We start from the raw sequence: 27,875 nt of genomic DNA on the forward strand, positions 1-27,875 counted from the left end.
TTAAGGAAATGACTCACATGTTGATGTTGCTGAGAGATAAAGGAAGGAGTAACTTTCTCCCCATGAAACTGTGATACAGAAAAGTGGACTAATGTGCTGCTATACCCTATGCTGCACAAGTCATTGTTAGAGTAAGCCAAATGCATGACATTGTGAGCGGGAAGTATGACTTGAAAATACATTCACTTGCTTCAAAGTAGAGCCTGCTCTGTAGTCCAGACTGCCCAGAGCCCTCTAAGTAGTCCAGGGTAAGTGGTGAGACACAGGAATGAGCATGCACACATAGTGAAACCTCAAATTTAAACTAGGTCATTTCTTCCAGATCTACACAAGGAAATGGGAAAAAGACATGGGGTGAAGATGCACAGTAATAGATACTACAGAGTGGTGGTGGAGGGACAGTATGTATGTGTGTCTGTTTCTGTGTGTGTGTCTGTCTGTCTGTCTGTATTTGGCTGTCTACATAGACATGTTTGTCTGTCTGCTGTTTGACAGAAAAACAGAGACAGAGAGACACAGACACATAGAGACATAGTCACACAGAGACATAGACACACAGAGACATAGACACACAGAGACATAGACACACAGAGAGATCACACACAAAAACCAAAATTTTTTGAAAAGAAAGAATCATGGCATGGGTATTAGAGACTGAGACATTTAAAATATGGCAAAATTGCAATTTTGGCCAAATGATAGCAACTGGGGTCAATAAAACCATATTTTTCTCTTTCTCTATTAAATGTATATGTGCATTTGTGTGTTTGTGGTCATATTTTCTTATTTAGATGGCAGTAAAACACGGAATTCAATTACTAAATACGTGCAAGTGAATATCTACCTATCTATCCATCTATCTAACTATCTATCTATCTATCTATCTATCTATCTATCTATCTACCTTTCCATTGTCTGTCATCTATTGATCCTCTAGATAGCCATTATGGAGCCACCAAACCTATGTGAATATATATACATATACATATATATATATATATATAATTTTAAAATATACATATATGTATTATTTTATATATGAAAATATATTTAATGTAACAACATTTTCTAATTTTTAAAAAATGTGGGAATTTATTGGTTTTGCCAAAACAAACAAACAAACAAAAAGAACCAAACAGAACACAGTAAAGAGTCATTTCCTTGGATGAGGGAGAGATGGCTCAGTACTAAGAGTACTGCTTTCTCTTCCTGATAACCTAGGTTGAGTTTCCAGTACCATCATGGTGGTTAACAACCTCCTATTATTAAAGACATTCATGTGGGCTAAACACACACACTCACACACACACACACACACACACACACACACACACTCACACACACACACACACACACACACACATTCACACACACACACTCACACACACACACACTCACACACACACACACACACACTCACACACACACACACTCACACACTCACACTCACACACATACACACTCACACACACACACACACACTCACACACACACACACACACACACACACACACACATGAAATGAAATCTAAGGTTTAAAAATTAAATCCTTAAACTATAAACTCTTCAAAGAGGGAATTTGCCATAGAAAGTATATATGTATTTTATAAATTGTATCTTTTGTATTTTATAAATTATTAAAAATAATTTTGAAAGAGATACTGATGTAAGAGGTAATACTGGATCAGGAGTCAAAGCATTTTCCCCTTACTCTCGAGACTACTCTAGATGTCTCTTTTTCTTGTTCTCTTCCATTCTTTTCTTTTTTTTTTTTTTTTATTATAAGATGATTTTTTTTCCCCTTGGTGTGTTTGTTCCTCCCTATCAGGAGAGCTAGCTGTACAAACTATGCAATACTAACCCCTTTCTGCTACTTTTCAATAGCTTCCTGATTAATTTGAACAGGTTATTTCCCTACCTGTTAGGCAGCATGATGAAATTAGGCTAAAGCCCTTGAGCAATTTCTCTCCAAATCATGACTCTTAGTTTGGAGACGCTTCGTGTCATGCCTGTCCTGGGAACCCTCAGTGGCATCACTGGGCCCAGCAGCACGCTCCTCACATACCACAGGTCTACATTGAGTGTCCACGGGACTGTCAACATCCTCTCTTGTTGGCTTTCAGCTTCCTCAGGCAAAGATCCTGCCTGCTGAGGAAAGAACTCAGCATCCTTGTCCCTTCTCTGAAAGAGTTGCTCTGTAAATTAATCGTGATGAAATGCTTCTAAACTGTAGTCACTACTTCCGTCTACATTTCCATCTTTTTGTTTTCTTTTCTGGTCAGCTGGAAACCTGGCTTTCCCTGCTAACTTGCTTTATAGAAATAATTCTCTCCCAACTTTTTTTTTCAATTCTTCATTCCATTTGTTTACATCTCAAATGATATCCCACATCTCAGCTACCCCTCCACCATGCCCCCATCCCACATCCACCCTCTCCTTCCTCCCATTGGCCTGTTTGTGAGTGCTTTCCAACCCACCCATCCCACCGTTCCAGGATCTCCTAAGCTTGGGCATCAAACCTCCACAGGACCAAGGGCCTCCCCTCCCATTGCTGTCAGGCAAGGCCATCCTCTGCTACAAGTGTTTCTGAAGTCATAGATCCCTCCCTGTACACTCCTTGGTTGATGGTCTAGTTTCTGGGAGCACAGGGTGGTCCCGCCAGGAGATCTTGTTCTTCCTATGGGAATATGGCAATCCCCCTCTGCTCCTCTAGTCCTTCTGCCAGCTCTCCCGCGGGGTCTCTCAGCTCAGTCTGATCCTTGGCTCCATGCGTCCATTATCTGCACTGGTCATTTGCTGCACAGACCTCCCACGGAGCAGCCACACCAGGTTCCTGTCAGCAAGGACCTCTTGACCACAGCAACGGTGTAGGGTTAGGATGTTTCTTTTTCTAAGCTTCAATTTTTTGGCAAACAGCAGTGGGATCTGAGAAAGTTTGTAACAGTGTGATGGACTGCTATTATCAATCTATGCTTGACAAAACCCAGAACATCCTTGAACTCATATGCCTCCCAAGACATATGATTCAATATTAATTTACTGTGCTTCCACTGTGCTATCAAAATGCCTGTCTTCTATCGAACATTCACTTGGAGACTTCAGACCCCACCCTACCCCTACCCCCACCCCACCAGGGTTATGCATCTCGAACTGCAGAAGCTAAACATTACCAAAGGCGGAAAGGGAAGGAGAGGTTGCATCACCAGCTGCAGAATCCTCAATTGTCTCCTGAAAATGTATTTTGCTTGCTTAATCACCATAAATGAATACAAGATTGGATGTGTGGCTGCATATTTAAATTAAGCTTTTAATTTTATTGTATTAAAATCATTATTTTTTAGTTTTTATTTCTGAAATAGGATCTCACTCTGTATCTCCAGTTAATCTTGACCTTATTTTAATCTTCCTGTCTCAGGGTCTTGAGTCCTGGTTTACAGGTGCAAGTGATCATGTTCATATATTACTATTACCTCAGCAGAGGGATCACAAATGTATATTATATGCATAACTACTTACAGGGTACAATGTCATGTTTTGTTATACATGGACATTGAGCAATGGCTATATTAAGAAATTTAACATAATTTTTACCAACCTTATCTGTTAGTTTTAGTGGTAAGGCATTTGAAATGTATTATCCATGATTCCAGAATTTACATTATCATTAACTGTGGCCACCCAACTATGCAATAGAACTAAAAACTTGCTTTCCTGTCTAAAACTTTCTCTGATGAACACTCTTTAAAAGTTTTAATTAGCTCTCCATGACTGGGAGTTAGCCATATGTGAAATTATTCAGAAGTTAAATGCAAGTCTGAACCAGCCATCAGATGGTCAGAGATGTTTATAACTCCAACATCAACTGCTCCAAATAGACTGACTGGCTGTGGCTATATCACAGAATGCAGGTCTCTCAGGAGGCCAAAGTGCAAAGCAGTGGCAGATTCTGCCTCATGTTATCTTCCAGCTCTTACCTGATAGATTTTTGGCCTCAAACGGACCAAAGGAAGACCTATACAACAGCAAGTGCTGGAAGTGGGAGCCGATGCATCTTACCAGTCTTTGACAATATTCCTGTTTTGTCCCTATGAGTGATACCTTAGGATAATTTAGTCTCTAGATTATTCTTAGTTATAATTGAGGGTGGAATTTCTGGAGCTACTTTAACCCCAGTCTCTTCTCAGAGAAACCTCTACGGATAATGCACACCCGACTGCAACACAGTCCATAAAACACATGGCTACCACTGTAGTATCTTCTCACATTTTTTAAATGAAAATTTAAAATTACTATGTGCCCTAGTAAATGTGTAAAAAGAGAAATAAAATTTCCACCAATTTTTTTTGCTTTGATGTTTGTAATTTTGAATACTGTACCATAATTCATTTTGTTTTCATGGTGGCACAGCAAGGAAAACAATAAAGAAAATCATAACCACTATGAAAGTTAACAAGTCAAGAGTCTTAATGTGGACTGATGCTGTTTATACACAGAACAAAGACATACCCTCATGGCATTTAGTCCATGTTACTATTTTTGTAGCAGTCAATAGACAGTTGGACCAAATCTGTCTAGCTACAATTGTCTTGGAATACATTCTTTTTCACCACAGAAAATTATTTCTGACTCAGACTAATTTTAGAGGGTTTATTTAAACATGCATTTTGATTTTTAAATTATATTAATTATGTGTGTGTGCATATGAGTATTTATACATAAGCACTGGTGTTAACAGAGGCCAGGGGTGTTGGATACTCTGCAGGTAGAGTTGCAGAGAGTTTTGAACTACTGGGTAAGTGTGCTGGGAACGAAACTGGGTCCTCTGGAAGAGAAGCAAATGCTGTAACCAACTGAACCTTCTCTCTAGCCCCTTTAACATATATTTCGACAGGTTGAAGTGTATACATTCTTATTTCTTGCTTATTAATGTCTGTATTAGTACCTAAGATTTCTTTATTAAAATAGGTCTTAATATTTAGCTACATGAAACTTGAATATGTAGTCTCTCCCCCCCTTTTTTTTTTAATTTTGGAAAGTGAATTGGCAGAATACTGTATGACTGTTATTCAAGATGACTGCCAATCCTCACACTATCAATCATAAGAGGATCACAGCTGACACATAGAGGATGCTTGCAATGTTGCTCTGCACCCTCTTCTATCTGAATTAGTTCTGGATCTAGAAATAATATTTCAAATGCTTATACTTGTTAGCAACAGCATTGGAGCTAAATCAATTCTTTTACATTCTCATATTTGAAGATTGGTAAGCTTTTTTGGGTCTCCAACCTTAGAATTCCATTCACCTATCTCAAATCACAAAGTATACAGTAGGACATTTTTTCATGGAAAAATGTTTCATGAAAATCATATTTTTTGACAGTTACATCAATATTATTCTTATTTAGAGTCTTTAACCCATGATTACACATCTTAAAATAATCAGTTAATATATTTAAAATATGCTTGAAATGAATGAAAAATGGCATCAAATGATCTTAAGAAAGAAATGAGGAGCTAAGGACAGTGTTGATATGGGCCTGCTTTTCTTGTGGAGGACTTAAGTTTAGTTCCTAGCCACATCAAGCAGCTCACAATCACCTTTCACTGTAGATCTGGGATCCAATACACTCTTCAGACTTCCATGGACAGTAAACACTCATGGCATACACACAGACACAAGAATAAAAATAAAATACATTTTTAACAAACATGTAAATTGACATTTTTTGATATACCATGTTTTCAAAGATTTAGAGTATTGTGCTATATACTTGACAATTTTTATCAATAAAGGTTCTCAATTGATTTTCTATGAATTTATCAAGAGATTTTCAGTTACAATTATTATCATGAATGATTATAGCTATAAGTAAAATAACTCTCATTATGCAAAGGAACTACCTCTTAATTCTGATAAATTATTTTTAATACCATGACTTAGAGTTGCTAAATCAAAATATTAAACTAATTTGAACTTTAAAACCCAATTGTCCTTAATAATACTATATTTGAGTGGGAAGGATATAGATTTCTATTGACATTTTTTCATCTCAAATTGTGGGTAACTGGGTGAACACAATCTTATCTCCTAACCTTTACTCTGAGACTTGTAACCTGCATAACTGCACTGTTTTGTAAATGAATTTAGGGGGCCAATACATCACATGAGAATATTAATTAGAATATTTATTAAATGTGGCTCTGTTAAAAGTTATAGGTTACAGAGAAAAAAACTACAAGAAGACATCAAAGAAATATTTAAAACATAAATACATAAGCCTAGATAGATTGCATTAATTAGCACATGAAGGCTATATTAATGAGGTGAGACAGAAATAATGTTTTAACAACAAAAACAATAGGAATGATGGATGATGGGATGGAATGAATTATTTTTCTTGCTATGTCAAGAAAGCTGAAAAAAAAGCGTGGAATAAATTCTAAAGGAAACAAAAACAATTTCTGATAAAAATAAATATAGCATTTATCTGAAGTAGGCTGCGACTGGAAGGAATCAGTCACAGACAAAGTAATTCCCATACTGGGGCTCTAAACCTAATCTGAATGATTTGACTGGGTGACAACAATTTGCTTACAAAGGTTACCTACAGGTAAAGCAAACAATGAAAATGCATATGATTTTTTGCTTCCTAAAAAAATGCTGCAAAAAAACAACCAAATTGATTTCAGTTTGGACTTCATGATGATACGCTTATTATGCCCAAACCTCCCTTCCTTTTTTCCTGTCTTTTCTTTTTTTAATTAGGAATTTTCTTCATTTACATTTCCAGTGCTATACCAAAAGTCCCCCACACCCTCTCACCCCAATTCCCCTACCGACCCACTCCCACTTCTTGGCCTTGTTGTTCCCCTGTACTGAGGCATATAAAGTTTGCACAACAAATGGGCCTCTCTTTCCAGTGATGGCCAAATAGGTCATCTTCTGCTACATATGCAGCTAGAGAAAAAAAGCTCAGGGGGTACTGGTTAGTTAATATTGTTGTTCCACCTATAGGGTTGCAGTTCCCTTTAGCTCCTTGGGTACTTTCTCTAGCTCCTCCATTGGGAGCCCTGTGATCCATCCATTAGCTGACTGTGAGCATCCACTTCTGTGTTTGCTAGGCCCTGGCATAGTCTAACAAGAGACAGCTCTATCTGGGTCCTTTCAGCAAAATCTTGCTAGTGTATGCAATGGTGTCAGCATTTGGAGGCAGATTATGGGATGGATCCCCGGATATGGCAGTCTCTAGATGGTCCATACTTTTGTCTCAGCTGCAAACTTTGTCTCTGTAACTTCTTACATGGGTGTTTTGTTCCCAATTCTAAGAAGGGGCAAAGTGTCCACACTTTGGTCTTCGTTCTTCTTGAGTTTCATGTGCTTAGCAAATTGAATCTTATATCTTGGGTATCCTAAGTTTCTGGGCTAATATCCACTTATCAGTGAGTACATATCATGTGAGTTCTTTTGTGATTGGGTGATCTCACTCAGGATGATGCCCTCCAGATCCATCCACTTGCCTAGGAATTTCATAAATTCATTCTTTTTAATAGCTGAGTAGTACTCCATTGTAAAATTGTACCACATTTTCTGTATCCATTCCTCTGTTGAGGGGCATCTGGGTACTTTCCAGCTTCTGGCTATTACAAATAAGGCTGCTATGGACATAGTGGGGCATGTGTCCTTCTGACCAGTTGGAACATCTTCTGGATATATGCCCAGGAAAGGTATTGCAGGATTCACTGGTAGTACTATGTCCAATTTTCTGAGGACCACCAGAGTGATTTCCAGAGTGGTTGTACAAGCTTGCAATCCCACCAACAATGGAGGGGTGTTCCATCTGCTGTCACCTGAATTTTTTATCTTAGCCACACTGACTGGTGTGAGGTGGAATGCCAGGGTTGTTTTGATTTGCATTTCCCTGATGATTAAGGATGCTTAACATTTTTTGGGTGCTTCTCAGCCATTCAGTATTCCTCAGGTGAGAATTCTTTGTTTAGCCCTGAGCCACTTATTTAATGGGGCAATTTGATTTTCTGGAGTCCACCTTCTTGAGTTCTTTATATATATATATATATTGGATATTAGTCCCCTATCTGATTTAGGATAGGTAAAGATCCCTTCCCAATCTGTTGGTGGCCTTTTTGTCTTATTGAGAGTGTCTTTTGCCTTACAGAAGCTTTGCAATTTTATGAGGTCCCATTTGTTGATTCTCAGTCTTACAGCACAAGACATTGCTGTTCTATTCAGGAATTTTTCCCCTGTGCCCATATCTTCGAGGCTTTTCCCCACTTTCTCCTCTATAAGTTTCACTGTCTCTGGTTTTATGTGGAGTTCCTTCATCCACTTAGATTTGACCTTAGTACAAGGAGATAGGAATGAATCAATTTGCATTCTTCTACATGTTAACTGCCAGTTGTGTCAGTACCAATTGTTGAAAATGCTGTCTTTTTTCCACTGGATGGTTTTAGCTACCTTGTCAAAGATCAAGTGACCGTAGGTGTGTGGGTTCATTTCTGGGTCTACAATTCTATTCCATTGTTCTACTTGTCTGTCACTATACCACTACCACACAATTTTTATCACAATTGCTCTGTAGTACAGCTTTAGGTCAGGCATGATAGATAAATCCTTAGCTAGACTCACTAGAGAGCACAGGGACAGCATCCTAATTAACAAAATCATAAATGAAAAGGGAGACATAACAACAGATCCTGAAGAAATCCAAAATACCATCAGATCCTTCTACAAAAGGCTATATTCAACAAAACTAGAAAACATTGATGTAATGGATCAATTTCTAGACACATACCAGGTATCAAAGTTAAATCAAGAACAGGTTAATGATCTAAACAGTCCTATATCCCCTTAAGAAATAGAAGCAGTCATTAATAATCCCCCCCAGAAAAAAAAAAAAAAAAAAAAAAAAAAAAAAGCTTAGGACCAGATGGGTTTAGTGCAGAGTTCTACCAGACCTTCAAAGAAGATCTAATTCCAGTTCTGCACAAACTATTCCACAAAATAGAAGCAGAAGGTACTCTACCCAACTCATTCTATAAAGCCACAATTACTCTGATACATAAACCACAGAAATACCCAACAAGGATAAAGGACTTCAGACCAATTTACCTTATGAATATCGATGCAAAAATCCTCAATAAAATTCTCACTAACCGATCTCACTAACCGAACCCAAGAACACATCAAAACAATCATCCATCCTGATGAAGTAGGTTTCATTACAGGGATGCAGGGATGGTTTAATATATGGAAATCCATCAATGTTATCCACTATATAAACAAACTCAAAGATAAAAACCACATGATCATCTTGTTAGATGCTGAGAAAGCATTTGACAAATTCCAACACCCATTCATGATAAAAGTCTTGGAAAGATCAGGAATTCAAGGCCCATACCTAAATATGATAAAAGCAATCTACAGCAAACCAGTAGCTAACATCAAACAAATGGTGAGAAGCTGGAAGCATTCCCACTAAAATCAGGGACTAGACAAAGCTGTCCACTTTCTCCCTGCCTATTCAACATTTTACTTAGTCAGAGCAATTCTACAACAAAAGGAGATCAAGGGGATACAAATTGGAAAGAAAGAAGTCAAAATATCACTTTTTGCAGATGATATGATAGTATATATAAGTGACCCTAAAAATTCCATCAGAGAACTTCTAAACCTGATAAACAGCTTCAGTGAAGTAGTTGGATATAAAATTAACTCAAACAAGTCAATAGCCTTTCTCTACACAAAGGATAAACAGGCTGAGAAAGAAATTAGGAAAACAACACCCTTCTCAATAGTCACAAATAATATAAAAAAGCTTAGAATGACTCTATCTAAGGAAGTGAAAGATCTGTATTATAAGAACTTCAAGTCTCTGAAGAAAAAAATCAAAGATCTCAGAAGATGGAAAGATCTCCCATGCTCATGGATTGGCAGGATCAATATAGTAAAAATGGCTATCTTGCCAAAAGCAATCTACAGATTCAATGCAATCCCCATCAAAATTCCAACTCAATTCTTCAATGAGTTAGAAAGGGCAATGTCCAAATTCATCTGGAATAACAAAAAACCTGGGACAGGAAAAACTCTTCTCAAGAATAAAAGAACCTTTTTCCTGTCTTATCATCTTATGGAGGACTTGTTTTCCACTATTAGGTGATCAAGCAGTGATTCTTGTCTATCTCTCATGTATCTGAGGACCACAAAGTGGTCCTTCACCTAAAGAGAGAATACTAGAGGCTGTTCTATGTTGCTTTCTACAGTCCTTTATGAAAGTTCATACTATCTCTTCAAAGGAGGTTTATTCCCTTAGAGAGTCTTAGGTAATTGCATAATGGCAATCAGTCTTACCTATTTTTCTCTCTTAAGTATTATGAAGTATGACATCCACAACAATTATTTCTAGATAAGTAGGTGTTGGTTTATTACCATTTAAACAAAACTGTCATTATTTTCTCTTAATTAATAAAACAATTTTATTACTTTTGTGGATGTATTTTTGTGCGTTCATTGGTGTGTACAGGTCAGAGGACAACCTGCAGGAATTAATACTCTCCTTCAACCTGTGTGTCCCAGAGGGGATGGAACTCAGGTCATTATACTTTTGGCAGGTTGCCAAGTCATTCAATTATTTACACACACACACACACACACACACACACACACACACACACAATTTAATAATGATTGGTTAATTAGTAGCTTCCTTTCCATAGTTGCTCAACTTTTATAAGTAAGATACAGATACAGATACAGCTATAGAGATAGATAGATAGATAGATACATAGATAGATGATAGATAGATAGATAGATAGATAGATAGATAGATAGATAGATAGATAGGAAGTGTATAGGTGTTTTCTGTGTGCATCTAGGCCCATTAAATGAATCTAGTACACATCATTAGGGGCAGAAAATAACATCAGATCCCCTGGAACTGAAGTTATGGACAGATGGGTGCCATGATGTGGATGATGGAAATCAAACCCAGTTCCTCTAGGAGAATAACCAGTGCTCTTAACCACTGAGCTTCCTTTACTATATAGCTCAGTACTACCCACAACACACTGGTCCTTCCACATTAGCCAGCAATAAAATGCCACCAAGGTCAAGCTGGCAGTGTTAATTCTTCTATTGAGGTACCCTGTTCCCTAGTGACTTGAAGATATGTAAAATTGATTAAACCAACACATACACCAACAGTTATAAATATATTCATAGCATGCAATGTGATTTTAGTATAAATAAGGAAAAAATGTTTATTTCAGAATTCCAACAAAGCTTTAAGACCTGACTCTAAAATTGTATCATAAAATACAGAGACAGACCATTACCAAACTCATACTACAAAGACAAAATTGTATAAAACCAGATAAAATGCAACATAGAAATATAGACCAATTTCCCAGATAAATGTAGGTAAATTTTTCTCAATAAAACACTTGCAAAAGAACACACAAATGCATTACAAAAATCATACATTTCCTGGTTAGGCCAACTTTCATACCCTAGAGATATCTGAAGGAAAAGCCTGAATTGAAGAATTACCTATATCAAACTGGCATGTGGGCCAGGCTGTGGAAGACTGTCATGGTTGTTAATTGATATGTGGAGGGTCCCAGGCTACTCTAGGCAGCACCACTCCATAGGCCAATGGTCATAGAGTATATATGTGAAAGCTAGCTGAACACAAGTCTGACTTCCAGCCAGCAGCATCCTCTATTGTTCTTGCTTCACTTCTTTGGCTATAAAGTGAATTCCTTAGTCAATGGCATATGCAGTAGCAAACAGGCTTGCCCTCAGTTCTTGCTTGAGTTCTTTCCTTAGCTTCTATCCTTAATGGACTGTGACCAAGAGCATTAAGGAGACTAAATTCCTTCCTTCTTTAAGTTGCTTTAGTTAGGTCCTGTTTTTTGTTTGTTGTGTTTTTGAGGCTTTGTTGTTGTTGTTGTTGTTGTTGTTTTTTTCACAGCAACAGACAGAAAACCAGAACAAAACACCATGACCAAGTAACTTTTATTCTAAGGTTTTAAAATTAGTTCAGCACACACTAATGAATAGCTGAAATACAACATGTAAGAAACAGAGTCATAGGATCATCTCCTGTAGATAAAGCTTTGAAAAAGTTAAACATTGCTTCATGATAACACATCCCTGAACAAATTATGACTAAAAGAAATGTCCTTCAATATAAAAATGTAGTATATATCACTATCCCCAAACTTATGCCAAATAGGGAAGCTGAAAGCATTTCCTCTAAAACCAGAAAGAAAACAAAGCTATCTATCTTCTACAGTCTTGCTTGATGTGATGCTCAAAAAGTGGACTAAAACAGAAACAGCATAGGAATAAAAGCAGAACTAATAAGAATGAAAGAAGTAAAAGCATCCTGTTTGCAAGCAGCATAACCCTATACCTAAAGGGCCTTAATGACTAAGCCAGAAAATTCTTAGATCTGATGAACACTTTTAACATGGGAGATTGCCTGGTTGGGAAGTGTTTGCCAGACAAACATGAGAACATGATTTTACATTCCTAATATCCATCTGAAAAGCTGTATGTAACAATGCAATGTAATTCCAGGCCTAGACAGAAACAGAATGATTCCTGGGGCTTGCTGGTAAGCCAGGATAGCAAACTGGTGAACTCCAGGTCCAGTGAAGGGAACTCATCTCAAATATAAAGTGGAAAACAATTGAGGATGAAGACATCTGGTGTCCACCTCTGGCCAACACACACATGCACCACACACGCACACACACACACACACATACACACACACACACACACACACACACACACACACACACACACAGAGGCACGCACACACTCACAGACACATGCACAACAAAGAGAGAGAAAAAGAGATAGAGAGAGAAAGAGACAGAGAGAGAAAGGACGACAGGCAGAAACAGACAGACAGACAGACAGACAGACAGACAGACAGACAGACAGACAGAGACAGATGGTGCAATTGTTTTAACAGTGGGTTAAAAACACTAAAGATGGACAAATCTCCAGTGATCACTGATTGTCAGGATTAATACTAAAAAAATGGATTTGTTACTGAAACCAATTTACAGATTAAATGCAATCAGCATAGAAAGCCCAAAGAATTCTTCAAAAACCTAGAAGAAAATGTGAACCTAATGTTCACATGAACACAATGATCAGCAATATCCTGGCAATCTTAAACAGTAAGGAAAATGCTACAGGCTCTCAAATTATCATAGAGCTGTAACCAAACCAACGTGGCACTGACAGAAAAAAAAAAATAATACATACCAAAGCTAAATGGAATGAAAAGCCCAGTGATAAGCCACAGAGCCATTGTCAGTTATCCCTGACTAAGATAGCAATAGCAAACTTTGGACAACAAATGACACCTCTACAACAGATGTTCTGGGGAAATTCAGCATTGCCATGGAACAAACTGAAAATACCTATTAATGGTGACAATGGAACCAGTTAGAAGAGTAATTTCTCAGTGGATATTAGCCCCAAACCTAGGATACCCAAGATATAAGATATAATTTGCTAAACACATGAAACTCAAGGAGAATGAAGACTGAAGTGTGGACACTATGCCCCTCCTTAGATTTGGGAACAAAACACCCATGGAAGGAGTTACAGAGACGGAGTTTGGAGCTGAGATGAAAGGATGGACCATGTAGAGACTGCCATAGCCAGGGATCCACCCCATAATCAGCATCCAAACGCTGACACCATTGCATACACTAGCAAGATTTTATTGAAAGGACGCAGATGTAGCTGTCTCTTGTGAGACTATGCCGGGGCCCAGCAAACACAGAAGTGGATGCTCACAGTCAGCTAATGGATGGATCATAGGGCTCCCAATGGAGGAGCTAGAGAAAGTAGCCAAGGAGCTAAAGGGATCTGCAACCCTATAGGTGGAACAACATTATGAGCTAACCAGTACCCCAGAGCTCTTGACTCTAGCTGCATATATATCAAAAGATGGCCTAGTCGGCCATCACTGGAAAGAGAGGCCCATTGGACTTGCAAACTTTATATGCCCCAGTACAGGGGAATACCAGGGCCAAAAAGGGGGAGTGGGTGGGCAGGGGAGTGGGGGTGGGTGGATATGGGGGACTTTTGGTATAGCATTGGAAATGTAAATGAGTTAAATACCTAATAAAAAATGGAAAAAAAAAAAGAAGAGTAATTTCTCAATATAGTATGATATCTGAGTCTCAGTTTTCTCTATTAAATGGGGTAAAGGTACTAGAGCAGTGTTACAGATACTAAGTACCACGAGAGTCATTGCTGATGAGCAGTGGAATACATCATACAGGTAATTATTCATCACTTACAAAAGTTGAGTTGTCCAATAACAATGTGGAAGCATTTGATTCTGTATTCAGTTTCATGACGTGTCCATTGTTGGTTTTATATACCACGACTGTATCTGCAAAAACAAAGGTAATCATAATTGAAAAGTGCATCAACAGAGTTTCATATTTGTAAGGGAGAAAACATGCATTATAAGCACACATCGTCGTCAGCCTTCAATAACCCAAGCAGATTTCTGCACTTGGCTCATATTAATCTTCTGGAAATATCAGGAAATTTGCCTAACACATGCTTCATTGTGCATTGAACATAGGGTTACTGAGAGGGCTTCTCATTTTCATGGCTTCACAAATGGAAATTAATTAAAATATAGGCAATATGCCACCCGTTTGAAAAGAAAAAGAGACTGAAAGAACACCCTACAGCTTCCAAGGAAACCGTTCTTCTTTTTTATCTACAATCCAATGTTTAAACTATAAGAGCTACCAATTTACTGTAACTTCACAAGTCTACATTATCCCATAGAGAACTACCTTCCTGCAGACTTGGACCCCTTTCTAGCCCTATGTCAACTGTTTCTTTATTGGGTCAGAGATTTCCTTCTCTGGTGTTTGACAAGTTTTGGATGACCACAGACCAAAATCACCAAAGCTGTTATCACACCAACCAATCCACCTTGACATCTTTAGAAGATGATCTTTTTTTTAAATTTATTTATTATGTATACAGGTTTCTGCCTGCATGTATGCCTGTAGGCCAGAAGAGGTCACGAGACCTCATTAGAGATGGTTGTGAGCCACCATGTGGTCGTTGGGAATTGAACTCAGGACCTCTGGAAAAGTAGGCATTGCTCTTCACCACTGAGCCAGATGCTGGTGAGGATGTGGAGAAAGAGGAACACTCCTCCATTGCTCGTGGGGCTGCAATTTGGTACAACCACTCTGGAAATCAGTCTGGCAGTTCCTCAGAAAATTGGACATAGTTCTACTGGAAGATCCAGCAATACCACTCCTGCACATATACCCAGAAGATGCTCAAACTTGTAATAAGGACACATGTTCCACTATGGTCATCACAGCCTTATTTATAATAGCCAGAAGCTGGAAAGAACCCAGATGTCCCTCAACAGAGGAAAGCATACAGAAAATGTGGTACATTTTCGCAATGGAGTATTACTCAGTTATTAAAAACAATGAATTCTTGAAATTCTTAGACAAATGGATGGATCTGGAGGATATCATCCTAGTGAAGTAATACAATCACAAAAGAACACACATGATCTGCACTCACTGATAAATGGATATTAGCCCTGAAGCTCAGAATACACAAGGTACAATTTGCAAAACATATGAAACTCAAGAATAAGGAAGACCAAAGTGTGGACATTTCGATCCTTCTTAGAAGGGGGGAACAAAATACCCAAGGAAGGAGTTAAGAGACAATGTTTGGAGCAGAGACTGAAGACATGACCATCCAGAAACTGTCCCACCTGGGGATCCATTCCATAAATAACCACCAAACCCAGACACTATTGCAGATGCCAACAAGAGCTTGTGGACAGGAGAATGATATGGCTGTCTCCTGAGAGGCTCTGCCAATGCCTGACAAATATATAAGTGGATGCTCACAGCCATCTATTAGACAGAGCACAGGGTCCCCAATGAAAGAGCTAGAGAAAGTACCCAAGGAGCTGAAGGGGTTTGCAGCCCCATAGGAGTAACAACAATATGAACTAACCAGTAACCCCAGAGCTCCCTGGGACTAAATCACCAATCAAAGAAAACACACTGAGAGACTCATGGCTCTAGCTGCATATGTAGCTGAGGATGACCTAGTCGGTCATCAATGGGAGGAGAGACCCTTGGTCCTGTGAAGGCTGGATGCCCCAGTATAGGGGAATGCCTGGGCCAGGAAGCAGGAGTGGGTGGGTTGGGGAGCAGGGGGAGGGAGAAGAGGAAAGGGGATTTTCTGAGAGGAAACTGGGAAAGGGGATAACATTTGAAATGTAAATAAAGAAAATATCTAATTTAAAAAAAGAAGATAGTCTTTATTTGAAATAACTTTTTAGGGTTCAAAATGTCTAAAATTTTGTTGGTTAATTTTTGTAAACTCGATTCAAAACTAAATAGAGCCAAGAAGAGGTGATTTCTGTTATGGACTTGCTTCCCTCAGATTGGTTTGTGATGGGTTCGGGAATGGTACCAGCTACAGTCTGGTACCTCACCTACCCCTTCTACATAAACAATCAATCAATATAACACCCTGCAGTTTTCCTTAAAGTCTGCAATTAGCTACCAATAAACTTGGTCTTGGCATTCATTTTGCCTCAACATTATAATCCCTCAGCACAAATAGTATATTCACATTTAGACTAAGCACCTGGGGTACTTCCTATTTAGTCTCCTCTCTGCTTCCTTTCTCAAACTGTAAAAAGCCAGTCAGGATACCTGTGTTTCTTATTTGGTCTTACTCACTGATGCAATCTCTAGTTTTTCTGATCTCAACAGCCATGAGCTTGACTAAATAAACTTAGTTCCATCCCAGTCAGTATTTTTCTGCCTAACAGATCTCCTCTGGACTCCTTTATTTTTATGAGCAAACCACCATAGATTAGTAAGAAGAACTATCTTTCCTTCAATAAGCATGTCTTTCCTTCAATAAGCATGTCTCCACAGAGAGACATATATCAGCTGCACTGATAGCTATTACTATACCCTTGAATGCACATATTTTGCATCAGAGATAAATACAGTCCTATATCCTCAGAGTGGTTCATCTCTCAGAAAGCCATCACACAGCATAATGCTGAACATGATGACATCTATGGTTCCAGAGACAAAGCACAACTGAGAGGGAACTTCTTCACTTGATCTTAGCCAAAAGGCCGAGAAGCAATGAAATGGTACTTCTTCTTCTTCTTCTTCTTCTTCTTCTTCTTCTTCTTCTTCTTCTTCTTCTTCTTCTTCTTCTTCTTCTTCTTCTTCTTCTTCTTGTTTTTCTTTTTTTTGGTTTTCTTTTTTTTTTGGTTTTTCGAGACTGGGTTTCTCTGTATAGCCCTGGTAGACCAGGCTGGCCTCGAACTCAGAAATCCGCCTGCCTCTGCCTCCCAAGTGCTGAGATGGTACTTCTTATGAACAGTCCTTGGTCAATTGATGATAGAATGAGAAAATGTAATTCATGCTACATGGACTCCCATAGACAAAAATCTAAAATACATATTTTTATTAGGGACTGAGGTAGGAATATTAATCATTATTTCTCTTAGAACCAAAGTAGAAAAAATTAGGCTTAAGAAGATAAGGACTACACTTAGCACTGATTATTTTAAAGTCAATTTTGTTGGATAATTGGACTTGAGAATCGTGAATACTATTAATTTTTCATGACATGCCCTAAATTTTTTCCTCCTGGTCTTTATATTTCATCAGAGGAAAAACCTTCCCTTTTCAACCCATGTGTAACTCTTTTGCTCAGTATGGAACAAAGATCTCATGGAATAATACAAAACCCTCTAATATCAATCTATATTCTTTGTTTTTCAAGCCACTCTTTCTAATCTAGTTTTCCAGTTTCCACATTGATCCTGACATACTGCATGACTTACAATCACTCAGGGACCAACCTGTTCCTTTCAGAGTTTCTTTTGCTAGATTAATAAGTAGCATTATAGCAAAGTGATGGTAATGTGCCTTATAACTAATTTGATATTGGGCAATGAACTATGGGTGAATCATCCAGGAGTGAAGTGCCTTAACATGGGAAGATTAAACTTGGTGTACTTCAAGTATTCTTAAAACACAGCTTTATACATGCCACTACAGTGCCCTGATTACATAATACTTCCTTCTTTTCAGCTGCCTGAATTCAAAAAGCCAATTATCTGAAACACATATTTAATTCAATCAGCTCTCTAAGAGGAAAATATTTGATGGGAAAGCCTCACTGTCTATCTCCAAAATCCTCAGGGCTTACATTTGCAGTCTTCAACACTGATAAACAACTATGGCTGTCATTGAGACCCAACCCTCCCTTCCTTCCTTCCTTCCTTCCTTCCTTCCTTCCTTCCTTCCTTCCTTCCTTCCTTCCTTCCTTCCTTCTTTCCTTCCTTCCCTTGTTCCTTCCTTCTTTACTCCTTCCCTCCCTCCCTTCCTTCTTTCCTTCTTTCCTTTCCTCCCTCCTTCCTCTTTCTTTCTTTCTTTCTTTCTTTCTTTCTTTCTTTCTTTCTTTCTTTCTTTCTTTCTTTCTTTCTTTCTTTCTCTCTCTCTCTCTCTCTCTCTCTCTCTCTCTCTCTCTCTCTCTCTTTCTTTCTTTTGTTTCTTTAAAATTCTATAATTTGAGTAATAAAAAGAACAACACAGCAGGAGCTGGAGAGATGACTATCATTTAAAAGTACTCCTTCCTCTTTGACAGGGCTGGGGTTCAATTCCCACAATCACATGATATTCACAATTACCTGGAACTTTAACTCCAAAGGATCTGGTTTTCATGGCACTGCATATGTATATTGCAGAAACATATACCAATGTAAAATATCTAAAGTTTTAAAAATATAATATTTACTAGTATATTGAGTCTTAGGTTATTCAGGTAAATAGAACCCAGTAATTTGTATCTCTTCAACCTAATGTTAGGAGCAGACATTTCACATAATTTTGATCTTTATGTGCTAACATATATATATTTATCCCAGCCAAGCAAGCATAGCCAAGCAGGCCTAGGAAATGACTTAGTTGTAAAACTGCATGAAATGTACCTCAAAAAATTCAAATTTTCACACTGAAACAATGGCCCTAGCTGTGTAAACTTCAGTCCCCCAATAGACTTACATCATTCCTGTAATGGTTTATGTTGTTTGTCAAGTTGACAGGATCTACAATCACTTTAGATATAATGTGCAGAGAGGGATTTTCTAGGTTAGGTTAATTGTAATTGTGAAAACCCACATTCTGTGGGTTTAAGATTATATAAACACTTAAATTTTAGCAGAGCATGTGAACTCATATCTTCATTCTGAGCAGGTGTTCCGAAGAGCTTCAGTTCCCACTGCTACACCTTTACCACCATGATGGAGGGAAACAGACCCTCCATTCTGTAAGCTGCTCTTTTTAGATATTCTGAGAAATACAGCAATGAGAAAAGTAACTAACACAGAAAGCTGGCCCGAGGAGCAGGAATATAGCTGCAACAAAGTGATGCTATTACCTACGGCCCTTTAAAGAAGGTTTTCAAGAAGAAGTTGTAAAAGATTTGAAAGTTGATCTAGGAAAGGCCTAGGCTAACTTAATCCAATCTTAACAGGTCACCTTGGTAGGAATTTGCAAAGCCAGACTGCAAGAGAAATATGGACAACAGGGGCTTGGTCAATGCAGTTTCCAAGGTGGGAAAAGCTGTATGAGAAACTAGGCTAAGAACCATTCCTCCTTGTAATGCCAAAGGTTAAATTCTGGTTAAATTCTTCCCGCTCTGAGAAATTCTGTGTCTAAATTTCAAAGAAATGCACTAATTGTTTGGAAACAAAAATATTAAGACATCATCATAGTCAGGTGGTGTTAGACTACAGCACACTGCTTTTTATTCATATCTATAATGGAATAGAAGAAAGAGAAATATTGTAAAAAGTAAATGTTGACTATAGAAGAATTCTGGGGTAATTCAAAGTCATAGATAATATGAATTGTATCTTGAAATCAAGATCCTATCAGTTAAAAATTCTCATATAGATGAAAGCAAAGACAGTTGAAAGAAGACGAACTGAAATGCCTTCTCTCCAAAATAGCCACCTGAGCAGACAGAAATCCATTTGGTCTAATGGAGCCTAGGCTACATGTCACCATGCCAACAGAACACAGCAGCATCTCCATCAATGCCTTATAGACATGACAAATGTAAGATTAAGGGGATCATGGAGAAACACATAGAACTTCCAAAAGTCTGCTGAAATCAGTCATGGATTATAAATTGAGATTCTCTGAAATGAGGCACTGGTGGGCAGGGAACCTTATGAAGTTACAAGGGAATGTAGACACCAGGATGGCTGCAGTACCATGATAATGGAGGAAAGTTGGGAGCTTGCCCCAGAGAGATGCCATGAATTATGAAGGCAGAAGAGCCATATTAAGGAGGTTACCTATGTCCTTTGCTGCTCAGAGAATTCTATCAGGAGTCTTGAGGATTTGGAGTTGGCCCTGCTGGGTTTGGTTCTTGCCTTTGTCTGACTGTTCCTTGTCCTGTCTTCATTATACCCTTATGGAATAGATATATTTATCCTGTGCTGTTGCATACTGAACCTCCCTAACTCTTGATTTTGTAGCTCAGGGTTAAGAGATTATCTTAAGTCTCAGAAGAGAATTCTACTTTGAAGTTTATACAATGTTTGACTATTAAAGTCGATGGCAATTTTTAATGCATTTTGCATTATGGAATCAGTTCTGTATCTATGAAGACAAAATATAAAATATACTAGCTTTAAAAATTATATGTGTGAATGTCAAATAGACAGGGATGTAATTGTGATGATTTAAATGAATCATAAACTTGAATCAATCTAGAATAATCTTAAAGAAAAATTTCTGATCGTATCTATTAGGGCTACTTTAGATTAGCATGAGCTGGACAGAATAAAAGAAGAGAACCTATTTAATATGAGCATTCATCTCTCCATGTTTCCTGACTGAGGACACAACAGGACCAGTTGACTTACACCACTGCCATCATATCTTCCTACAAGCATGATGGACTTACACCCTTTATCTGTGAACCAAAATAAACCACTTTCTTCCTTAAGTTGCTTTTGACAGTTGGTCACAGCAATGTAGAAACTAACTATATCTATCACCTGCTTCCACATGCTTTCAATTTTTAAAATGTTCTCACAGACAGTATCAGGTAATAAATCCCAATCCATTAATGTGTTATCATGGTGGTTTTATGAGAAGCCGACATCTGAAGAAATCCAAACTTTATGTGGATTAGCATAAAATCACCTCATTGGTTGATGCTTGTTTTATCAGTTACTAAAAATACAAGTTTGCATTTAGTTTGGGGAAGAGAATTTTCTTGCTTAATATTGAATTATAATATTAACTCTGTATAAACAATTCTTTAAAAACTGAAAAAAGTTATAAGAGCATGAATGGAAATTGCAAGGTTTATTGAAGCATTGAATTCAAACATGATCTTAGGGTAAAATAGTGTATTTTTATATCTATAAAAACACTTTGTGTATCATTATATTGTTAAACAAAACACAGAACCAATATACTGGGAAATCAAAACTAAAAATTATAGAATGTAATAATAGAATGTTTTCACAGAAAAAGTCAAACTATTTCACAAATGATTTATTAAATATTGAGTTAAGATTTCATTCCTTAATTATGCAACTCAAGGATCAATCAAGAATCCAGAGCCATTCATGATTGGAACACCACAGGGAGCCCATCCAACTAGTGAAAAACACTCCTAACAGCAGTGTTATATCTTCTCACTATTTCAGAAGACCCCCTCCCTCTCCCATCCACAAAAAAACAGCTCAATCTTTTTACCTAAGTCCACAATCTTCTTTTCTTGCAAACTTTATTTATTTATTTATTTATTTATTTATTTATTAGCTATTTTCTTTAAATATATTTCAAATGCTATCCCGAAATTTCCCTATAACCTCCCTCAGTCCTGCTCCCCTACCCACCCACTCCTGCTTCTTGGCCCTTGCATTCCCCTGTATTGGGGCATATAAAGTTAGCAATACCAAGGGGTCTCTTATCCCAGTAAGGCTCAGCAGTTAAAGGCTAGGCTCACAACCAAAAATATAAGAGTTCTTGCAAACTTTTTAGAAGAGGAAGTCTTGCATGTTTGCTTTGAAAAAAAGAAAATATTGTTTTCCCCTCTGCTAAATCAATGCTTTCTACTCTGGTTCTTAAATATAGTTGATTTCTGCAACCAGTCATACTTTCAAAATGAATACATTTCCCTTAATTGGAAAGTATAATAAATCTATTATTCTAAGTTTCCTGTAACTCAAACTTTTTCAGTTGCTCAATACTAGCCCACACAAACTTCTTTATGTAGCAGATTTCTTTATGTAGCAGATTTCTATGTCACTGTGTCCGTTGCCCAAGCTAGTTTTCAGACGTCCTGTAGTTTCCAGTTTCTGTTTTTCCTGATATTGGAAACTGCCAGCATCACTGTCAAGTTACAATTACCAGTTCCAACTTGTGTTCCTTCATCTTCAGTTGCCCCTAACTCAACTTTCCAGAGAGAGACAAAGATAAGCAGAAGGATTTCAGGCACTTGTTTCCAGCTTTGGAGCTTTTGCCCTGCTCGAGTATTCTTTCCTCAAGCAGGTCCCATCTTCCCAGAGGATACCTTCAAAGCTCAGCTCTTGCCTTCATTTTCCTACCTACTCTTCTCTGAGTGATCATTGTACTGACACCATGCTGATTGACTCTGGAGGAGATTTACAAACAACTGTATATTAAACTCAATAGATTGGACACAAATGCTTTGAATCTGTGGCTACTTCAGCTCTATCCATGTCTCCAAATTTCATATGCACATGTCGTGATCAGAATGTGAAATTTCCTGTACATACTAGTGTGCTTGCCCACATTGTCTCCAGTTAGTAGCACTGTTTGAAAGGTTTGCAGAATCTTTAGAACATGAGGCCTTGCTGAATGATGTGGGTGGAAATTGACCCTTATAATTTTAGGTGCTCAGCTTACACTGTACTGGGTTGCAAGTGTAATAGTTGAACTAAATTATTTCTTCCTTCTCCAACCAAAAGGCATTTCTCTCCAAGCTTGGCAGCTTGAAGCAGAGAAATGGATGATGTAGCCAACTCTTTTCTTCTTGTTTTCTTCAATATCTTGTTTATTTTTGATATACCAAGAGTAGGTGTTTTGACCTTGAGTTTTAATGTTTTATCACATTTGATTGTACATTAGCAACTTCAACATGGTGCTTCTGTGAGGAAACAATTAACAGAAAACTTCATCAATCATCTTATTTCTGCTTTCAAAGAATTAATTATGTTTCCATTGTAGTTCTCAGGGTAGAAAAAATTTCAAGTCTGATTAGAACTTTGAGATCCGATAGAATTGGCATGTTGTAGATCCTGAGTTACCCTATCTTGCACTATCTTTAGTCTCCTTAATATTCACTCATTGTTCATTTCTATGTCTAACCTATGTTAGGAAAACCTATGTTTTCCACTATCAGAGAAAGATTCCAAAGAAAACAGCAATAACAAAATAGCTTTGGAAAGTGTAAACGTAAGCACGCCACTAACATAAGCGATAAGAATATCATCAGTCAATATCTTTATCCCCTACAGTAAAATTTTCTATTTGGCTATCACCCACTGTCTTAGTTAACTTGAACTGTCAAGTTGACAGAACTTAGAAACACCTGAGAAAGGATTCTTAATTGAGGAATTGTCTAGATCAGATTGACTTGTGAAAATGTCTGGAGGAGGCTATCTTCATTGTCATTTAGCCTATTCTGGTATGGATGGTACTATCAAATAATTTCAATCACAAACATACTCATAGACCAGCCTTGAATTCCTAAATTAAAGCTTCTCCTCTCAGATGAACCTAGGCTGATCAGGAGAGCATTCAATGCCACCAAGGAGTAGTTGAGCTTCACTTGAAATATATCTGAACAATCTAAATGTTATGCTGATGAGGGGACAAGAGGGAATTATATATATATTTACATTTTTAAATCAAATCCCTGTTTTAAAAAATATAACGCCAGGAACACAAATATATTTTACTAAAAGGTTGCCGAAAGAAATTTCATCTTTGTTGAGAAGTCTTAACTATAAGTAGATAGTACTAATTCATGCAGAAGTGTCAATTATATGAATGGCCCTTCTCATGGTAAAGAACATCTGTTGCATAAGTAATGGGCCTGTTAGCAACTGCTCAGCTGGTGATGTCTACCTGATTTGGGACTAAATTGTGAATAGCAGCAATTTTCACACAATCATTTCATTTTTTTGATTACTTGCCCAATTAAAACCAAAACCAAACCAAACCAAACCAAACCAGAACAACAAAAACAGAAGAAGAAAATCTACTCCTCCTCTAGAATTCCAAATGTATTCTCCTCACATTGAAAAGCTGTTTATTTAAACAGGAGCAGTAACATAAGCACAGTTTATTTCTAGCTTTTTTGGCAACACCTGTACCAAAGCTTTCTTAAAATAAAACTCATAAGCTCAGTGCACCATCTTTTGTAATCTTCAAGCAAAATGGAAGACTTCCAGCTCCAAACTTTGTCTCTGTAACTCCTTTACATGGTTGTTTTGTTCCCACTTCTAAGAAGGGGCAAAGTGTCCACACTTTGGTCTTCGTTCTTCTTGAGTTTCATGTGCTTTGTATCTTGTATCTTGGGTATGCTAAGTTTCTGGGCTAATATCCTGGCCAGCAGTGGAAAGAGAGGTCCATTGGTTGTGCAAACTTTATATGCCTCAGTGCAGGGGAACACCAGGGCCAAGAAGTGGGAGGGGGGGAGTGGAGTGGGGGGAGAGGGTATGAGGGACTTTTGGGATAGCATTGGAAATGTAAATGAGGAAAATACCCAGTTAAAAAAAAGGGAGACTTCCGCAGAGTCTTCCTCTGTCTTAATCATCTTAGGTCAGATCAACATTGTAAGAAACAAAATCTGAAGCCTTTATTTTTTTTTTTCAAAATAAAATTATATTGAGTCAGTTTGACTCTCCCTTCTCCTGGGGGCTGATGGCCTGAAGACCTATGGATTGCCTGTCTTCCAGGATCAGCTTCAGTGAGACAGTATAAGTCATCTTTATTAAGGGTGAACAAGGGTTTAGATCTTGGGGAGCAGAGAGGGATTCACATGGTGCATATACATTATTGACTAAGGCGCTCATGCTTTATTTACATGGAAAGGAATTCCAAGAACATGCCAAGAGGTTTCTTGGGTTTACAGGTGGTAAAAACTGATTGGTCATAACACAGTAATTAATTATTATAGAGAGGTAAGGGATGAGCTAGACTTACATGCTGACTCATGCAGCGCTTACAGGAAGCTCTGCACAGAGTCATCCTCCAGAAAAGGTCAGGTACCTGTGCTTAGAAAACTCTCCAGATAAGATCATGCATAGAAGAAGAAAAACAGCCAAGAAAGGGAGTCCTCCATTTTGCACCAAGCTCAGGTAGCTTTCTAGCCATGGTAGACTCTGACATGGACAGAAGGTTTCCCAGAAAGTCAGCACAGGTCTAATTACAGGAGAAAAGAAAACACTAGGTCCCTGCTGCTAGTGTGACTACCTACTACCTCCACTTGGTCAAGCTTACCCCACCAACTAAACTAGAAATTTAGAGTAGAACAATACTGGGAACCAAACTTGCACAGGAGAATAGCCAGGTGACCATGTGTGTTATACAAAGTGATTGTTTTCTGGACCAAGAAGATCTCAATGGGTAAAATTCAGCTAAGCTTGATGACCTGAATTTAATCTCTGGAACCCAGAGGATACATGGAGAGAACCAACTAACACAAGTTTTCCACTGATCTCTACAGGCATTGACTATAATTGCACACACACACACACACAAACACACACAAACACACACACACACACACACACACACACACAGAGGCAGAGAGGGAGAGACAGACAGAGAGTGAGGGGAGAGAGAGAGAGAGAGAGAGAGAGAGAGAGAGAGAGAAGGTGAAAAGAGGAAAGAAAACTAAAAACCAATCCTAATTTTTTATTTCACCTGAGTAGATTTCTCAGAAAATAATTTTTTTTGAAAGATACTTTGAGATTTATTTATTTTATATATAGGACCATTCGCCTACATGTCTGTATGTATACCATGTGCATGCCATGTGCTTGTGGAGTTCAGAAGAGATTTGCAGACTGGAGTTAGAACTTTTTGTGAGTTACAGTATGGGTGCTGGGAACTAAACCTAGGGCTTCTAAAAAAAGTAGTGAAGCCTTGCCAACCACTACACTGTATCTGTAACATTGAAAAGAATTCTATAGGCTGCTAATGGCCACAGTTTAGGGCTGTGGTCCCTATTATTGTTGACATCCTGTTTAAAGTTGCAAGAAAGATTCTTCACTTCAAAAACCTCATTTATGCACACATGTATTTTCTGTCAGGGTCTCTTCTCCATTTATAAGTAGGAGGAAAGTTCAAACCCATGGTTTCCAATTGTTCACTTAAAAGCAATCAGCCCTCAATCCCATTTCTCTCAAATCTTTTAATTTTGACATCACTAATTAAATTACTTCAAATTTCATGGTGGCATTTCCTTAATCATAAATTAGATAGTGCTTTGTTGAACTTAGAAATGAGAGACACAATGAGTTCTACAAATTTAATTGTAATCTGAGCCTTGGTTTTCATTAAAAATTCTATGCTCTATTGTTTAAATGTCTATTGGTAGAGCTGGAACTGCCCCTAGCTCAGCTGTTTTGATGTCAGCCCTGAATCCTTTGAAGTTTATTCATTGCAAAAAGACCCTATACCATCCTAGTCACAACAATGTTTACTATTCAAAATCACCAGCCTTCTTCCATGATGCAGTATAATCAACTGGTCTACCAAATGAACGTAGTAAGATGAATGATTAGAGGCCAATAGGAGAACATCAGGTGTCCTGCTCTGTCACTTTCCATTTCTTTCCTTTGATACAGAGTGCTTCACTTGAACCTGTGACAGTGGAATACAGTAAGCCCCAGTGACACTCGTGATTTCATTTCACACCACACTCTGGGGTTATGAACACATGCAGCCTGGTCTAACTTATTTCATGCTAGGGATTCAAGTTCACACCTTCATGTAAACACAGCACTTGCTCTTGCCTACTGTTCTACCTCTTTAGTCCCTTAAGCACACTTTAAGCACAGTCTCAACATTTATAGCATTAACACACCCAAAATGAAAAAGAAAAAAGTATATGGGATCTAGGACACTACTTTTATTAAAGAAATGTATAATCACTGCAGCAAAGACTGTATAATACAAACATATCAAGGCAAAATAAAAGCTTTTAATGTGTTTCCTTTAAAAATATGCATTTCTTATCACAAGGAATTTCAATGTCACACAATAATTTTGAAATTATGCATTTGGGGCTAGAGGAATAGCTCAGTGGTAAAGCATGTGTTTAGTATGTGAAAAGCCTGTGTTGATTCACACAATGGCGTAACAGATTAAAATAGAGATTAGGCATATGACTGTCCTTACAATTCTCCCATGTATGTGTTGAAAGCATAACACTATGTACTCACATGAGCACAGTTTAAAGAAGAATAGGCAGAAATAGTGACCATGGAAGATGGCTTAGCTAAGAAACTACCCATCATGAGTACATCAATTTGATTCTCAGAAACCACATACCTAGGTGTACCTTGCATCTGTAACTCAATGCTATAGAGGCTCAGACAAGAGGATCCCTAAGGCTGACTGGTCAGAGATAAACTAGTAAAATCAGACAGCTGTAAACCCAGTGAGAGTTTTAGTCTCCAAAACTATTGAAGACAACACCTGCCATCAAACTCTGGC

The 27,875-nt window shown here is 37.9% G+C and overlaps 1 protein-coding gene across 4 annotated transcripts in view; it reads right to left on the reverse strand.

Annotated features, from left to right (window-relative positions):
• Nucleotides 1-27,875, reverse strand: part of Dpp10 (dipeptidylpeptidase 10) — a 1,513,678-nt gene that overhangs the window by 339,732 nt on the left and 1,146,071 nt on the right. For all 4 annotated transcript variants that reach the window (XM_006529626.4, NM_199021.3, XM_006529627.4 and 1 more), the window contains exon 4: nucleotides 14,352-14,446. In XM_006529626.4, the coding sequence (XP_006529689.1) occupies nucleotides 14,352-14,446 (95 nt within the window). The remainder of the gene's footprint in view (nucleotides 1-14,351; nucleotides 14,447-27,875) is intronic.

This window comes from Mus musculus, chromosome 1 (genome assembly GCF_000001635.26).
Source record: "Mus musculus strain C57BL/6J chromosome 1, GRCm38.p6 C57BL/6J".
In the NCBI taxonomy this organism is placed as follows: Eukaryota; Metazoa; Chordata; class Mammalia; order Rodentia; family Muridae; genus Mus; species Mus musculus.